General features: G+C 39.3%; 1 protein-coding gene across 25 annotated transcripts in view; it reads right to left on the bottom strand.

Moving 5' to 3' along the window:
- Positions 1 to 18,939, bottom strand: part of adgrl2a (adhesion G protein-coupled receptor L2a) — a 100,980-nt gene that overhangs the window by 51,186 nt on the left and 30,855 nt on the right. For 24 of the 25 annotated variants that reach the window (XM_046857242.1, XM_046857244.1, XM_046857243.1 and 21 more), the window contains exon 3: positions 4,060 to 4,273. In XM_046857242.1, coding sequence (XP_046713198.1) covers positions 4,060 to 4,273 — 214 coding nt within the window. Of the gene's footprint in view, positions 1 to 4,059; positions 4,274 to 7,073; positions 7,287 to 18,939 lie in introns of all 25 variants that reach the window. The other variant, XM_046857239.1, reaches the window with a different exon arrangement.

Genomic DNA, 18,939 nt, shown 5'->3' with positions numbered 1-18,939 from the left:
GATTTTTCTGACTGATCACCTTTATCTTACGATGGAACATTCTGTCCTGGTGATAGTGGTTTCTTAAATCCCCTATCCACAGGGCTCTGCAACTCGCTGAGTGATTCGGTGAGGATGAAAATGATTTGCTCTATTCTTCAGTGTTACCAGATCTCAACCCAACCAAACACCTATGGGAGACTGACGAGTTAGCCGGCACTCTCCGCCGCTCGGCATCAAAACACAGACCGAGGGAATATCTTTTAGAGGAATGGCGCTCGTCCCTCCAGTGCGACTGCAGAGATTTGTAGAGACTTGCAGAGTAGTCGAATTTTCCCACAATTGTCAAGCCTCTGTAGAGCTGAAGAGGAGAGAAGGTCACTCTAAATGCCACAGCGATTCTCTGTGGTAGAAGCAGTGCGCCTAAGAAAAGCACCATTTTTCTGTCTCGAGTACTGTGGTGGGTGTGGAAAGCAACAAATCGACGTCGTAGTTAAACCTGCAACTGCTAATTATTGTCATATGCCTGGGGTAATTACAATGAACCAAGACGAAACAACTAAATAATCATGTTCTTCTTGGTGCTCGCTAGGAGGCAATTAATGCAACATAAACTTGCGCTCAAATGGGCCAATCACGTTAAATCACTTAAATATAAAAAAAAAAAAAAAAAAAACTAAAACCTAAAAGACCAACATATTATTAATATGAAAAATCATTTATCTTTTTGTTGTTGTTGTTGTTCTTTTCATTGTTACAGTGCCTCACAGACACATTGCACACTGAGCTGAAGCTGCTTAGTAACAAAAAATTATCCTCTAAAACATTCACTATTTTTGTAACCACCAACATTTTAATAAGAGAAAAAGCAACATACATTGTACAACTACTACAACTATGGTAAACAATCTATAATAGATTTGTGTTAATAATAATAATAATAATAATAATAATAATAATAATAATAATAATAATAATGAGTTGTACTCTTTCTGATTGTAAATCTATCTATCTATCTATCTATCTATCTATCTATCTATCTATCTATCTATCTATCTATCTATCTATCTATCTATCTATCAGTCAAGGTGATTCTGTAGTCAAGGCAAAATTTAGTTAAGTTTTAGTTTAAGTTTTATTCTTTCCTCCGAATTACATCACATAAGAGTCTGAAAACAGACTTGAGGACTTTATATTTTTCTCTGCAGTAATCAACCACCTCTAGTGATTAGAAATCAGGGAAGTGTCTCAGTGCGCTTCTTGATTTCACAAACAAGTGCTGGGTTTGTTTGTTTGCAGCTGTTTGCATAAAGAGTGATATGGAACACTTTAAAGGGGCATTATGTAATATTAGCTCTCTAACTGTTCAGTAGGTAGAGTCGACATTTGAATGATTTTTATTTCTCTTGCTGCTTATTTTTTATTCCCACGTGTGTTCGCAAGGCACATCTCCCAGGATCTGTGGTGGCCTGTAGATCTGAGTGTCTATGAAATAAGTGATGGGAGACACATCCAAACACAAGCAAGCTTTCCAGACCACAACTCAGTTTTCCAATGGGATTTCATATTCGTTTTATATTTTATTATGTATTTTCAACAAAGAAATGATGTTAGTTTTTCCTGCTCAATCTGAAGCAATGCTAAAAAAAAAAAAGCAACCAGGTGACGGCGAAAAATTGTACGCACAATACAGTTAATTGAAAACTGCCAGAAACACGTGAAACATTTCTGACAAAACCTTTATGCTTTTTCTTTGGAATTCTAAACTTACTTTGGATACATTTGGTCTCTGGGACCCGAATCCACGCTTGCCCAATAGCACCAGTGCTCCCGCTGTGATTGCAAGTTTCATCTCCACTGAAATGAAGCATTGGGTTGTAAAAATTAGCCCACATCTTTTATTAATGCGCACTAATCAAGCGTCATGATGGATGATTAGGATGTTGGTGGTGATTCATTACTTGGCCAAAAGATATAACAACATGAAAAAGTGCAAAACAATGCAATTTCACATCTGGGCTTGTGCAAACCTAAGGAGGCACATCCCTTTGAAAAGTTTCCCCATGTAGATTAGCACCCACTTGAGACGGCTAATTGCCTGCAGCTGAAGGGCCTAATTGAGCTGCTGCAGTTTCGGGCCTATTTTCATACAAATCATGGCACATGTATAATAAGCCGAGCGGAAATACAAACAACCCACGCTGCCTAGACCTACAAAACACATCAAAGGCCATGTCATGCGCAACTTCCTGTTTGCCAGAGCAATGCTAGAAAAGAGGAATTGCAATGGCTCCAGATGTATGTTAGTCAATCAATTGGCAAGCGGATACATGGGGGAAAATGTTTCTTTTTATTTTTTTATTTTTAAAAACACGTTTGAAATGATTGTTGGGGATTTTAGAGTGGGAGGTTCCCCGTGCTTGGTTCTAAGAGCATTTCTATGCATCAATGCCACACGAGCGGGAGGCCTGATTATAAATGGAGCAGATGAGAGAGAAAAAGAGCGGCTTGCAGAATGCAAGGAGAGGAAGTTGTGAGAGGTGTATTTCGGTCATTTTATTCGACAGGGTAAATGGCTGAGTAGTGCTCAGATTCCAGAGGAAGGAGAGAGAAAGGTTTTGATCTTGCACTGACACTTTATGGGCAGTTGTAGAGGTTGTAAAGTCTGGCTTTGCTTTTGGTCTCTATTTAAGTCCTTGCAGTACAGTTACATGAATGCTTTGTGCAGTAGAATTTGCACTGTGGTGTATTTCTGCTTCTTATTGTTCTCCACTGTTACTGTGCATTACCAAAGCCTTAGTATGGACAAAAATAGCTGTGAATGAAATAATATTAATATTATGGCTGTTTATGGCACATACGTTTATATCTCTTGGTTTGCTTCTTGGTATTCTAATTGATATAAGATAATATACGGATGAAGGAGACATTCAATTCGCGTTTGTATTTTAATATATAAAAAAATTATAAAAACTGTAAATGCTTTGTAATCACTGCTGCTTAGAACTGGAACTTATATATAACTTATATATATATATATACTCGGGTCATTTCTATGATGTGTTCATACAGTTCCCCAATTCCAATTGGATTTTCAGAACAGTTTCTGAATGTGTGACGGACAATCTGTAATGCCAGTAGCTGAACAGAAAGCGTGTGCGCTCCTTAAACACTGTAGTTTGTGCAAAGTTTATTTGCACTTCTAACAGACTTTGTCACAATGCAGCTTTACAGAAATCCTGAAGCAGATTAAATGCGTACTGTGCAAGCCAGAGGCAACAGAGGAATGTATAAACCACCTGAGACGAGGGTTTTTCAGAAGTCACAGCTGGACACAAAAGAGATGTGAAACCTATATACCGATTTTATATATATATTAATATTTTGTTGATATAAATCAAAATAATCAGACATTATATAAGGGCACCTGGGTTTTCTTTGAAATGCAACACTACTGTTTTGCCGTCATTCTACGTAGTCTTTATTGTGTTATATAATGTCTTGAATCATGATGAGACAGTTTGCCATGTTGGTCAAAAAAAAAATAAAAAAATTGTATTCTTGCAACATTGAAAAATGAGGAAAAGGTCTCTGTGGTATAGAATGACCTTTCTGTGGTAGCGCAGCTGTCATTCACTTTTCTTACTTAGAGAAGCTTGAGAGTGCTTGAAACTGTCCTTCACACATACACTAGTACATGCATGTTCTAGGATGTGATTGAATGAGATACAGAAGAGGAGATGGTAATATAATATTGCTGAGTGTTAAAAATGCTATAGCGTACAGTAGAATGAGTATTGGAAGATGTGATAAAGTATTGTGGAGTGGCAGAATGTGATATGGCATTGTGACATTTCATAGAGTAGTGTAGGATTGTACTGTACGGTGTAATATACTGTAGTATTGTCCAATATCAAATAGAATTGCCAGATGTTGTAATATTGTAGACTTTCATATGGCATTGAACAAAGTGATATTGTAGAATGTCAAATAAAATTGAAGGAAATGACATAGTAATTCTATAATATATAGCATTCTATGTCAGACTGTGCTTTTATGTGCAGAATTTGCTCTACCCACCTTTGGGACATTATCTTGTAGGCATCAGGGAGGTAGCAGTTGATATTTTCCATCTGGAAGGGGTCGGCATCGCAGATCTTGTCATCCGTGCGCCCGTAATTAGCGCTCTCGATCATGATGACATCACTTCCTGGACATCGCAGGTCAATTGGGTAGCCCTCGCAAGACAGCTCCCGTCGGACCAAACCGAACGGCAACGCTGCACGACTGAAGCCTGGAGAGCAGGATGAGAAAGAGAGGAGAGAGAGAGAGAGATGGGGGAAAAAAAAAAAACAGAATAAATCAAAGACCGAAATATAACTACTCTGACAAGAAGTACCAGGGGAAAATGTGGTCTTGAGAAACACGCTGGACATTATTTCAAAGGCTGCCGAGCTGACATTAAGACGAATGTGATGTCCTGAGCTACGTGGTGTCAGTTTGCGAAAAAAAAAAAAAAAAAAAAGATCGCAAAAGGAATTTAAAGTAAACAAATCAATATTTAATATCTGTGGCAATTAAATACGATATATGTTAGTGTACATTCGCTCACGACTCACGCGCTTTCAATTTCAACTTAATCTTAAATATAGGCAAATTTATTTTACAATAATTGAGGGGGTTTTAAAATGACACGGCCAAACAAGCATCAACAACATGAATGGCTAACTGTGGCAGTATGATAGTAGACATGAGCATGGCTAAAGAAGGGAAAAAGGCTGTCTGAGAATAGGGAGGAAAAAAAATCAATACTTTGTGTTCTGCACATGCAAGCAGTGGCAAATAACTGTGTGTGTGTGTGTGTGTGTGTGTGTGTGTGTGTGTGTGTGTGTGTTTTGGGGGGGGTCGTAAGGCAATCTACTCCCAACAAATCAGTTAGAAGACATTTTGCTTTCAGCATTGTTCCATGCTAAACATAAAGGATGTAAATCTTATCTTGAAAATAACGTTGTAAAATAACAATTCAAAGCTAAAACACAGAAGCTTATTAATTGTAAAGCAACACAGATGCAAATCCAGTGCAAATAGTATTTGCTCTGGCAGGCCTGCTAGAGTTGTTACGTGAAGCGGCCGTTTTTTGGGGCCGTGAAACAGAACTGTGGGCAGGTCCCTGTGGGTGGTGGGAGACATGTCGGGCTGAATTTGCCATCGGAACAAAAACACATGCATGAGAGAATGAACAAAGCGGCCTACAAAACAAACTGGGAGAATCTATTAAACACAATGCTTTGCGTTCAAAATTCTCCGTGCTGTGACTTCTATTTATAGCAAGTTTCTGTACACCAAGAGGACAAAGTCAGTCAAAAAAATATCTTCAGGGATTTCTGTTCACATGAACAAAAGCCTAATGACTCTCCAACCACCTCGATGAATATAAATTAAGTTTTTGTCCCTTGATGATGGTGACCTGGTAAAACATCTGGCTGTATAGATGCTAAAAATATACACTTCATGGACAAAACTACTGTGACACCTGATTTTTTTTCCAGCCATATGCAGTTCTACAACAAACTACAAAGTGGAGGCACACAATTGTATTGTCTTTGGATGCTCCGAGGGCACTTGAACTAGGAGACCCAAACCAGTTCCAGCATGACAATGCCCCTGTGCACAAAGTGAGCTCCATGAACATTTAGTGTACATGGGATGGAGTGAAAGATTTTGAGGTGAAGTCCTCCTTCCCCTACATCAGTATCGGGCTTTACTAACACCCCAAAATCACATTTGGAAATCGAAGTGAAATCATACTTATCACAATCACAACCTGTGCTTGAATAAATAAAAAGGCTAAATGTCAAAAATAAAGCGTTGGATATTATAAAGTAGAAATAAATGATAGATGAAGGTGTGTATAGCGCACTGTCACAATGTATGTCATTTCAATTACATGCCGAAATGCACAAGTAAACACACTTGTAACAGAAGTTACTGACAGAATATTAATCATATAACAAAAAGAGCACCATAACTCCCAAGCACTATATATTTATTATTTTTATTTTTTATTTATTTTTATCAAACCATTACCTGCATCGCATTTTTGACAAGCCGCGATGTTTTTAGCTGTATCAAAAGTGTACTGACAACAAAATGGGTTCAAATGACTTTAAAAAGTCCGCTCAAAATGTCGAAATGAGTTTCTGCATGACTGGAGTCAACAATCAGAGAAGACAGAATATTGTGTTGCTCTTGTTCGCTTTTTGACTTTGGGCATTCCTTGTGTGACGGTTACACATTAAGACACATAAAGAGTTGAGAAATGATGGGTATTTACTTTACTTCCAAGCTGTCATACTGCGACCATTTTTGGAATCGTTTCTGGGGAGCGCTTTTGGTAAACACAATTTATTACAGGTTTTTGGCTTGCCAAAAAACACACACAAAAAAAGAAGAGAGAATCCTGGAAGGGACTCGCGACTCGCTACAGTGTTGGTGTTGGTGTATTTCCAGTTCAAGGCTAATTTTAGATGGAGCGGTTCTCTTGAGGTATAAAAGATCTATCCAAACGATCAATGGTAACTTTTAATTTCAACACAGTACACGCTAGGATTGAAAGCAACCGTATATGTTTCGGTTGCCTCGGTTAGCATTTGAAAATGGCCTTTTCCTCGGGCATATATTTGAACTCTGGTCAGACTCCATAGAAATCACATGATCCATTCAGGAATCAATGGGATTGCAGTATAGTCCATCTGACTGGGCTGCATTAGCTTTGGCCTCGCTACACTGCACTGGCAGAGCGTATGTGGTCCTCCAAAGGAAAACAAACGTCAGCGTGATCAGGCGTGCATTGCCAAAACCACTCATATAGTTCATCGGAGGAATCCTGCTAAAACACTTACAGTTCACAGCGCTGCGGTTTTGCTATATGGTGCTGGACTTTATTGTCCTGCACTCAATGGAAACCAGAACATGTTAAGGGCATGGGATGGAAAAATACAGACGCCATTGCTTGGTGACCTGAAATGACAGCGCTGAAATATATAGCATTCTATGTCAGACTGTGCTTTATGTGCAGAATTTGCTCTACCCACCTTTGGGACATTATCTTGTAGGCATCAGGGAGGTAGCAGTTGATATTTTCCATCTGGAAGGGGTCGGCATCGCAGATCTTGTCATCCGTGCGCCCGTAATTAGCGCTCTCGATCATGATGACATCACTTCCTGGACATCGCAGGTCAATTGGGTAGCCTCGCAGGACAGCTCCCGTCGGACCAAACCGAACGGCAACGCTGCACGACTGAAGCCTGGAGAGCAGGATGAGAAAGAGAGGAGAGAGAGAGAGAGATGGGGGAAAAAAAAAAAACAGAATAAATCAAAGACCGAAATATAACTACTCTGACAAGAAGTACCAGGGGAAAATGTGGTCTTGAGAAACACGCTGGACATTATTTCAAAGGCTGCCGAGCTGACATTAAGACGAATGTGATGTCCTGAGCTACGTGGTGTCAGTTTGCGAAAAAAAAAAAAAAAGATCGCAAAAGGAATTTAAAGTAAACAAATCAATATTTAATATCTGTGGCAATTAAATACGTATATATGTTAGTGTACATTCGCTCACGACTCACGCGCTTTCAATTTCAACTTAATCTTAAATATAGGCAAATTTATTTTACAATAATTGAGGGGGTTTTAAAATGACATGGCCAAACAAGCATCAACAACATGAATGGCTAACTGTGGCAGTATGATAGTAGACATGAGCATGGCTAAAGAAGGGGAAAAAGGCTGTCTGAGAATAGGGAGGAAAAAAAAATCAATACTTTGTGTTCTGCACATGCAAGCAGTGGCAAATAACTGTGTGTGTGTGTGTGTGTGTGTGTGTGTGTGTGTGTGTGTGTGTGTGTGTTTTGGGGGTCAAGGCAATCTACTCCCAACAAATCAGTTAGAAGACATTTTGCTTTCAGCATTGTTCCATGCTAAACATAAAGGATGTAAATCTTATCTTGAAAATAACGTTGTAAAATAACAATTCAAAGCTAAAACACAGAAGCTTATTAATTGTAAAGCAACACAGATGCAAATCCAGTGCAAATAGTATTTGCTCTGGCAGGCCTGCTAGAGTTGTTACGTGAAGCGGCCGTTTTTTTGGGGCCGTGAAACAGAACTGTGGGCAGGTCCCTGTGGGTGGTGGGAGACATGTCGGGCTGAATTTGCCATCGGAACAAAAAAACACATGCATGAGAGAATGAACAAAGCGGCCTACAAAACAAACTGGGAGAATCTATTAAACACAATGCTTTGCGTTCAAAATTCTCCGTGCTGTGACTTCTATTTATAGCAAGTTTCTGTACACCAAGAGGACAAAGTCAGTCAAAAAAATATCTTCAGGGATTTCTGTTCACATGAACAAAAGCCTAATGACTCTCCAACCACCTCGATGAATATAAATTCAGTTTTTGTCCCTTGATGATGGTGACCTGGTAAAACATCTGGCTGTATAGATGCTAAAAATATACACTTCATGGACAAAACTACTGTGACACCTGATTTTTTTTCCAGCCATATGCAGTTCTACAACAAACTACAAAGTGGAGGCACACAATTGTATTGTCTTTGGATGCTCGAGGGCACTTGAACTAGGAGACCCAAACCAGTTCCAGCATGACAATGCCCTGTGCACAAAGTGAGCTCCATGAACATTTAGTGTACATGGGATGGAGTGAAAGATTTTGAGGTGAAGTCCTCCTTCCCCTACATCAGTATCGGGCTTTACTAACACCCCAAAATCACATTTGGAAATCGAAGTGAAATCATACTTATCACAATCACAACCTGTGCTTGAATAAATAAAAGGCTAAATGTCAAAAATAAAGCGTTGGATATTATAAAGTAGAAATAAATGATAGATGAAGGTGTGTATAGCGCACTGTCACAATGTATGTCATTTCAATTACATGCCGAAATGCACAAGTAAACACACTTGTAACAGAAGTTACTGACAGAATATTAATCATATAACAAAAGAGCACCATAACTCCCAAGCACTATATATTTATTATTTTTATTTTTATTTTTTTTATCAAACCATTACCTGCATCGCATTTTTGACAAGCCGCGATGTTTTTAGCTGTATCAAAAGTGTACTGACAACAAAATGGGTTCAAATGACTTTAAAAAGTCCGCTCAAAATGTCGAAATGAGTTTCTGCATGACTGGAGTCAACAATCAGAGAAGACAGAATATTGTGTTGCTCTTGTTCGCTTTTTGACTTTGGGCATTCCTTGTGTGACGGTTACACATTAAGACACATAAAGAGTTGAGAAATGATGGGTATTTACTTTACTTCCAAGCTGTCATACTGCGACCATTTTTGGAATCGTTTCTGGGGAGCGCTTTTTGGGCGAAACACAATTTATTACAGGTTTTTTGGCTTGCCAAAAAAAACACACAAAAAAAGAAGAGAGAATCCTGGAAGGGACTCGCGACTCGCTACAGTGTTGGTGTTGGTGTATTTCCAGTTCAAGGCTAATTTTAGATGGAGCGGTTCTCTTGAGGTATAAAAGATCTATCCAAACGATCAATGGTAACTTTTAATTTCAACACAGTACACGCTAGGATTGAAAGCAACCGTATATGTTTTCGGTTGCCTCGGTTAGCATTTGAAAATGGCCTTTTTCCTCGGGCATATATTTGAACTCTGGTCAGACTCCATAGAAATCACATGATCCATTCAGGAATCAATGGGATTGCAGTATAGTCCATCTGACTGGGCTGCATTAGCTTTGGCCTCGCTACACTGCACTGGCAGAGCGTATGTGGTCCTCCAAAGGGAAAACAAACGTCAGCGTGATCAGGCGTGCATTGCCAAAACCACTCATATAGTTCATCGGAGGAATCCTGCTAAAACACTTACAGTTCACAGCGCTGCGGTTTTGCTATATGGTGCTGGACTTTATTGTCCTGCACTCAATGGAAACCAGAACATGTTAAGGGCATGGGATGGAAAAATACAGACGCCATTGCTTGGTGACCTGAAATGACAGCGCTGAAATGAGTAATGCTCATCCTGTTTATGTGTCTGAAAATGAAACGTGGCCTCAACATGGCCACCATCATGACCCAGACATCATGACTGCAGGTCTGATTTTATAAGGTCACTGAATAGGCCTTTCAGCTACTGACTTTATCAATATGGGAATCCCTTGCTGAAAAAAAAATATAACACTCCTTTCCTTTTAACCATTTACATATAACATAAAACAAAGGTCTGCACCACAGCACATTAATTTCTGTGGCATATATATATATATATATATATATATATATATATATATATATATATATATATATATAAATAATTCTTAAGGGACATTGTCACCCAGATGAGGATGGGTTCCCCTTTTGAGTCTGGTTCCTCTCAAGGTTTCTTCCTCATAACATCTAAGGGAGTTTTTCCTTGCCACAGTCGCCACAGCTTGCTCATCAGGGATAAATACACACCAAATAAACTTGACAATCCTATAGAAATTAAACTTGGATATATTTTAGAGTAGTCAATGTGCAGCTTGTATAGCAGTATAGATTTACTGTCCTCTAAAAATAACTCAACATACAGCCATTATTGTCAAAATAGCTGGTGATAACAGCTGAGCTACAAAGTCACATGTCCCATTCATCATGTATATGTTTGCTTGACAGGACCAAACTTTGGGTATCTTGTATTAGAGCACTTAAAACTTGATGCTTTGAGAACAATTCTCTTATACTGATCATTGGATGTTCATCATGATGCCTCATAGCAAAGACTCTGAAGATTTGAGAATTAGAATTGTTGCTCTTCGCGAAGATGGCCGATAAGAAGATCGGTAACCCCCTGAAATTGAGTTACAGTACAGTGGCCAAGGTCACACAGAGGTTTTCAGAGACGGGTTCCACTTGGAACAGACCTCACAAGGGTCGATCAAAGAAGTTGCGTTTACCTGCTGTGCATCAGGTGCAGAAATTGGCTTCAAAAAACAGAGTGCTGCCAGCTTTGCTTTAGAGGTTCGCTTTCTCAGACCATACGCGACACACTGCAACAAGGGCCATCGTCTCAAAAGGAAGCCTCTTAAAAAGTTGGCTCACAAGAAAGCCATTAGTTTGCCAACAGTTTGCTGAAGACAACCTGTCCAAGAGCATAAATTACTGGAACCAGGTTCTGTAGTCTGATGGGACTAAGATTCATGTGTTTGGCTCAAATGGTGTTCAGCATGTATGGCAAAATATGAGGAGTACCAAGAAAATTGTCTTGCTTACAGTCAATCATAGTGGTGTTAGCATCATGGTCTGGGGCTGCATGAGTGCTGCTGGTACTGGGGAGCTGTGTTTTATTGAGAGAAACATGCACCCTGACATTCTGAAGCAGAACATGATGCCCTCCCTTCGGAAACTGGGATGAATGACAGATGTCCAACATGAAAACAACCCCAAACACATCGCCAACATGACAACTGCCTTGCTGAAGGTGAAGGTGATGGAGTGGACAATTATGTCTCCAGACCTGAATCCTATTGATCTATTGTGGGGCATCCTCAAGCGGAAAGTAAAGAAGAACCATGTGTCAAACATCCAGCAGCTCTGTGATGTCATTATGGGGGAGTGAAAAAGGATCCCAGCAACAACCTGTGCAGCTCTGGTGAATTTCATGCCCAGGAGGATAAAAGCAGTGTTAGATAAGAATGGTGCTCACACAAAATATTCACACTTTGGGCACAATTAGGACGTTTCTTTTTATACATACACATATATATGAAACGTCCTAACGTGGATTCTGATCTGATGCAACTCTTAAGAGATCAGACCTGCTATTATGACATGATTTGACATCTTCTGACACTTTGATTTATTCTTGCAAATGCCTTTTCTGAAAAAAATATAACACTCCTTTCCTTTTAACCATTTACATATAACATAAAACAAAGGTCTGCACCACAGCACATTAATTTCTGTGGCATATATATATATATATATATATATATATATATATATATATATATATATATATATATAAATAATTCTTAAGGGACATTGTCACCCAGATGAGGATGGGTTCCCCTTTTGAGTCTGGTTCCTCTCAAGGTTTCTTCCTCATAACATCTAAGGGAGTTTTTCCTTGCCACAGTCGCCACAGCTTGCTCATCAGGGATAAATACACACCAAATAAACTTGACAATCCTATAGAAATTAAACTTGGATATATTTTAGAGTAGTCAATGTGCAGCTTGTATAGCAGTATAGATTTACTGTCCTCTAAAAATAACTCAACATACAGCCATTATTGTCAAAATAGCTGGTGATAACAGCTGAGCTACAAAGTCACATGTCCCATTCATCATGTATATGTTTGCTTGACAGGACCAAACTTTGGGTATCTTGTATTAGAGCACTTAAAACTTGATGCTTTGAGAACAATTCTCTTATACTGATCATTGGATGTTCATCATGATGCCTCATAGCAAAGACTCTGAAGATTTGAGAATTAGAATTGTTGCTCTTCGCGAAGATGGCCGATAAGAAGATCGGTAACCCCCTGAAATTGAGTTACAGTACAGTGGCCAAGGTCACACAGAGGTTTTCAGAGACGGGTTCCACTTGGAACAGACCTCACAAGGGTCGATCAAAGAAGTTGCGTTTACCTGCTGTGCATCAGGTGCAGAAATTGGCTTCAAAAAACAGAGTGCTGCCAGCTTTGCTTTAGAGGTTCGCTTTCTCAGACCATACGCGACACACTGCAACAAGGGCCATCGTCTCAAAAGGAAGCCTCTTAAAAAGTTGGCTCACAAGAAAGCCATTAGTTTGCCAACAGTTTGCTGAAGACAACCTGTCCAAGAGCATAAATTACTGGAACCAGGTTCTGTAGTCTGATGGGACTAAGATTCATGTGTTTGGCTCAAATGGTGTTCAGCATGTATGGCAAAATATGAGGAGTACCAAGAAAATTGTCTTGCTTACAGTCAATCATAGTGGTGTTAGCATCATGGTCTGGGGCTGCATGAGTGCTGCTGGTACTGGGGAGCTGTGTTTTATTGAGAGAAACATGCACCCTGACATTCTGAAGCAGAACATGATGCCCTCCCTTCGGAAACTGGGATGAATGACAGATGTCCAACATGAAAACAACCCCAAACACATCGCCAACATGACAACTGCCTTGCTGAAGGTGAAGGTGATGGAGTGGACAATTATGTCTCCAGACCTGAATCCTATTGATCTATTGTGGGGCATCCTCAAGCGGAAAGTAAAGAAGAACCATGTGTCAAACATCCAGCAGCTCTGTGATGTCATTATGGGGGAGTGAAAAAGGATCCCAGCAACAACCTGTGCAGCTCTGGTGAATTTCATGCCCAGGAGGATAAAAGCAGTGTTAGATAAGAATGGTGCTCACACAAAATATTCACACTTTGGGCACAATTAGGACGTTTCTTTTTATACATACACATATATATGAAACGTCCTAACGTGGATTCTGATCTGATGCAACTCTTAAGAGATCAGACCTGCTATTATGACATGATTTGACATCTTCTGACACTTTGATTTATTCTTGCAAATGCCTTTTCTGTCAAAAAAATATTCGAAAAACAAAATACATAAAAATAGAACAGTGAACGTTATGTACACCAGATCTTCCAGCGAGTCATTTTCCTCTCTAATTACAATCATTTATTTGATGCTGTAGTATCGCACAGCTTCCAATGCAAATGGAAATTAACACAAAATCCTCATTGCTGATTTGCTCTCAGCTTTCAATGCTGGCATATATATTTCGTAGAGATTGTAATGTTTTGGCCAATTTTGGTCAGGGTTTCTGCAGGTTCCACAAAGCAGGTTCTTAAAAAGTCTCAAGAACACCACAATCTCTCAGCAGAAGACACCACACACGTTATATTGACTTAAAAGTTTTGCATGGTGCTACTAGTAAAATTCTATACATTGAGGTAATTAGCAAGCGTTCGAAATCAAGCTGTGTGCATTTTCGATTTCCCAGCAATTCACTATTTCCCTCTTTGTTTAAGCTGCATATGGTGCTAAATAGAATGTGTTAACAATGACTCCCAGAAAGAACACATTTTTTCGAGCAACTTGGCTAAAAAGTATTCCTAAGGGCATTTTTAGGGCTTATGTGTTGGATAACTTGGAGTTAATCGAGCCAGTTTGCCTGTACAAGCGGACCGAACAAAATATAAACAAACTGTGTGTTGCATCAGCGCACCATATGTCCGCATCATCTCAGGGTTTTGGGATTTAGGGATTTCTCCCTATCTGGTCAAAATGGCATTGTGATTTAGGTGTGGAAGAATATTTCTCTGACTATTAATCTCAGACAGACGGAATTAGACAGACCGAGCCGAAGTATCTGCGACTGCTCTGTCTTACATAAGGGTCAAGTGTTTTGTGCATGTTTTTTACAACCATGTCTGTTTTCCCTGTGCATTTTGTGATCTGTGTAAAGCTTGACACAATTCAGGCAGCTGAACCTCATATTGGAGAAAAAAAAGACACGCTCAAATCATACGCTCTTGCATGACATATTCATTTTAAAATACAAAGAATTGTTCAATAAAAAATATTTTCAGTGCTTTTAATACAAATTCTGATTACCGCAACCAACCGAATTGCAGAAGAAATACATGCATTACAACTATGTTTCTTTTATAGTATAACAGAGTCTTTCGTGCTGTCACTACCATTTATTTGCACTCTCATGCTCTCCCTTTCTCTCTCTCTCTCTCTCTCTCTCTCTCTCTCTCTCTCTCATCCCTAACTGAGTGTCACTGTAGGACTTCCTTTGAGCCTGAGTGGTGCATCTGATCTGGAGTACGACGCGTAAATGCACACAGATTTCCAACCAATTCTAACCCTAATCCTGACCCCAAATCTGACAGACTTTTACAGAATTACAATTACAGGATTATCAGGCTGAGACTCACAGCTCAGGAACATCCTATTACACAGAATTATTACTCCCTTGACACAATCTCACATCTTTTCTTTTTTTTCTTGTTCTTTTTATCGTTCTAGACACTGCAGCTTTAAATTCATAACCTTATTTCCCTCACCAAGCTCAAGATATATAACTTTCACATTGTAGGTTGCAAAATAGCAGTAATCCAATCCATCTATTGCCATCGATGAGTGACAGTGGCATCTTCGTGGCAGGTTTTAAATTATACACATTTTTCTAGGGGCATGATGCTCACAGCGAGTGGTGAAAACAAAACTGTGCTTCGTGCACACTTGATTGCTGCTGTGCCACTTCGGAGATTGTTTAAAAAAACCTAAACTGATTAGCATAGGATTGGGTTGTGAGTGGCACTGCAGCAGTGGAGAGAGCAGCATCGTTATTCCTCTGATCGGAAATCCGCTTTGCTGTCCTTGCGTTTGACTCTGCGCTGCTACGCTGTCTGAATGACCTGATGGCAGCTGCTATGAATAAAGACTAGCGTCAACAAAGAATTCACCTCTATTTATAGACTCGATGCTATCCCTGTTCATTACTGCTACTGTTTCTATTGTTCCATGAGAAGTGGATTAAATAAACTAGAAAGCAAAAACCTCCATCTGTATATCTAATCCCACTATATGAACAAAGGTATTTGGACACATGACTTTTCCTGCTGTATGTGGTTCTTCCCCAAACTGTTACCACAAAGTCTTTGGATGTCTTTAGATGCGGTAGCATTCATTTTGCCCATTACTTGAACTAGGAGACCCAAACTTGTTCCAGCATGACAACACTCCTGTGTACAAAGCCAGCCCATAAAGATATTGCTTACATGGGTTGGAGTGCAAGATCTTGAGTTCTAGATCTATTGAACACCTTTGGAATGCATTAGAACGCTGACTGCACTGCAGATCTCCTCACCCTACATTAGTACCTGGCTTTACTAATGGCCTTGTAGATGAATGAGCATAAATTGCCACAATCACACTCCAAAATGTAAGGAACAGTTTATATATATATATATATATATATATATATATATATATATATATATATATATATATATATTTGTATGATTTATTACAAATACAAATAAAACAGTACTTTCTTGGTTCTTATGTTATCCAGTCATAATTTATCTTTTAATAAAAATCCCAACTGCTATGAATTTATGTATTTATTTATTTATTTATTTATTTATTTAATGTGTGTCAGGGCCAGCGGGCAGATCTGACAGGAAGGGCAGGGGACAAAAAAAGCATCTTCTGAAATGCATAAACAACCTGATAGCACAAGGCCGAATGCTGACCACAGAAATGCCGTATTAACAAAGTCTGGCCTTCATCTCATCCACACTTTATGAGAGCAAAAAAAAAAAAAAAAAAAACGACAGCTACATAAATTGTTCTTTGTGTTGGAAAGCGATTTACAGTAGGAATCCACTTGGGACAAACTACGACAAATTAGATTTTAGTTTGAGCAAAACACAATTCATGCTGACACGTGATGTACATTACAGTGCATATGGTGCATAAGCAAGGACTTCTCAAAGATAAACCATCTTTTATGTTCATGTGTCTAGAAAAGACTAAAAACAGAAGTATTACAGTTTATTAAATAATTAAATGAGTAAGTGAAATAAATAAGAAAGTGAGTGAATAAATAGGTAAGTAAACGAGCGAGTGAGTGAGTGAGTGAGTGAGTGAGTGACTGAGTGAGTGAGTGAGTGAGTAAATACATATGTGAGTGAGTGAGTGAGTGAGTGAGTGAGTGAGTGAGTGAGTAAATACATATGTGAGTGAGTGAGTGAGTGAGTGAGTGAGTGAGTGAGTGAGTGAGTGAGTGAATACATGTGAGTGAGTGAGTGAGTGAGTGAGTGAGTGAGTGAGTAAATACATATGTAATGAGTGAGTGAGTGAATACATATGTGAGTGAGTGAGTGAGTGAGTGAGTGAGTGAGTGAGTGAGTGAGTGAGTGAGTGAGTAAATACATGTGAGTGAGTGAGTGAGTGAGTGAGTGAGTGAGTGAGTGAGTGAGTGAGTGAGTGACTAATTACATATGTGAGTGAGTGAGTGATTGAGTGAGTAAGTGAATAGATATGTGAGTGAGTGAGTGGTGGTGAGTGAGTGAGTGAGGAGTGAGTGAGTGAGTGAGTGAGTGAGTGAGTGAGTGAATACATATGTGAGTGAGTGAGTGATTGAGTGAGTAAGTGAATAGATATGTGAGTGAGGAGTGAGTGAGTGGTGAGTGAGTGAGTGAGTGGTGAGTGAGTGAGTGAATACATATGTGAGTGAGTGAGTGATTGAGTGAGTAAGTGAATAGATATGTGAGTGAGTGAGTGAGTGAGTGAGTGAGTGAGTGAATACATATGTGAGTGATTGATTGAGTGAGTGAGTGAGTGAGTGAGTAGGTGAGTGAGTGAGTGAGTGAGTGAGTGAATACATATGTGATTGAGTAAGTGATTGAGTGATTGAGTGAGTGAGTGAGTGAGTGAGTGTATACATATGTGAGTGAGTAAATAAGTGAGTGAGTAAATACATGTGAGTGAATAAGTGAGTGATTGAGTGAGTGAGTGAATAAGTGAGTGATTGAGTAAGTGATTGAGTGAGTGATTGAGTGAATAAGTAAGCCATTGAGTGAGTGAGTGAATAAGTGATTGAGTGATTGAGTGATTGAGTGAGTGAGTAAGTGAGTGAGTGAGTGATTAAATGAGTGAGTGAGTGAATAAGTGATTGAGTGAGTAAGTGAATAGATATGTGAGTGAGTGGTGAGTGAGTGGTGAGTGAGTGAGTGTATAAGTGAGTGAGTGAGTAAGGAGTGAGTAAGTGAATAATTAAGAGTGAGTGAATAAGTGATTGAATAAGTGAGTGAGTAAATGAATATGTAAGTGAGTAAGTGAGTGAGTAAATTAATAAGTAAGTGAGTGAGTGAGTGAGTGAATAAGTAAGTGAGTGAGTGAATAATTGAGTGAGTGAGTGAGTGAGTGAGTGAGTGAATATTTGAGTGAGTAAATAATTGAGTGAGTGAGTAAGTGAGTGAGTGAATAATTGAGTGAATAAATAATTGAGTGAGTGAGTGAGTGAGTAAATAAGGAGTGAGTGAGTGAGTGAGTGAGTGATTAAATGAGTGAGTGAGCGAGCGAGTGAGTGAGTGAGTGAGTGAATAATTGAGTGAGTAAATAAGTGAGTGAGTAAGTGAGTGAGTGAATAATTGAGTGAGTGAGTGACTGAGTGAGTGAGTGAGTGAGTGAGTGAGTGAATAATTGAGTGAGTGAGTGAGTGAGTGAGTGAGTGAGTGAGTCAATGAGTAAGTGAGTGAGTGAGTAAATAATTGAGTGAGTGAGTAAATGAGTGAGTGAGTGAATAATTGAGTGAATAAATAATTGAGTGAGTGGTGAGTGAGTAAATAAGTGAGTGAGTGAGTGAGTGAGTGAGTGATTAAATGAGTGAGTGAGTGAGTGAGGAGTGAGTGAGTGAGTGAGTGAATAATTGAGTGAGTAAATAACTGAGTGAGTGAGTGAGTGAGTGAATAATTGAGTGAGTGACTGAGTGAGTGAGTGAGTGAGTGAGTGAGTGAATAATTGAGTGAGTGAGTGAGTGAGTGAGTGAGTGAGTGAGTCAATGAGTAAGTGAGTGAGTGAGTAAATAATTGAGTGAGTGAGTGAGTGAGTGAGTGAGTGAGTAAATAATTGAGTGAGTGAGTGATTGAATACACGAGTGAATGAGTGAGTGAGTGAGTGAGTGAGTGAGTGAGTGAGTGAGTGAGTAAGTAAGTAAATAACGGTGGGAGTGAGCAGCCCTCCTGCTCTTTCCTCTCCTTCTAATTAATCAACAGGCATCAGGATCAGAAGCAGTAAATAATGTATTAAAGGGAATGCTCAATTCCATTGCCATAGCAACCTGCATGGCTTTGTGATCCCTCCCCACCGCCGTAGCCTTGTTGACACTGAGCGTTATCAGACATTCTGGTCAGT

Source organism: Silurus meridionalis, chromosome 9, assembly GCF_014805685.1.
Source record: "Silurus meridionalis isolate SWU-2019-XX chromosome 9, ASM1480568v1, whole genome shotgun sequence".
Classification (NCBI taxonomy): Eukaryota; Metazoa; Chordata; class Actinopteri; order Siluriformes; family Siluridae; genus Silurus; species Silurus meridionalis.
The sequence above is the reverse complement of the archived record's forward strand: the minus strand, read 5'-3'. Positions and strand labels throughout refer to the sequence as shown.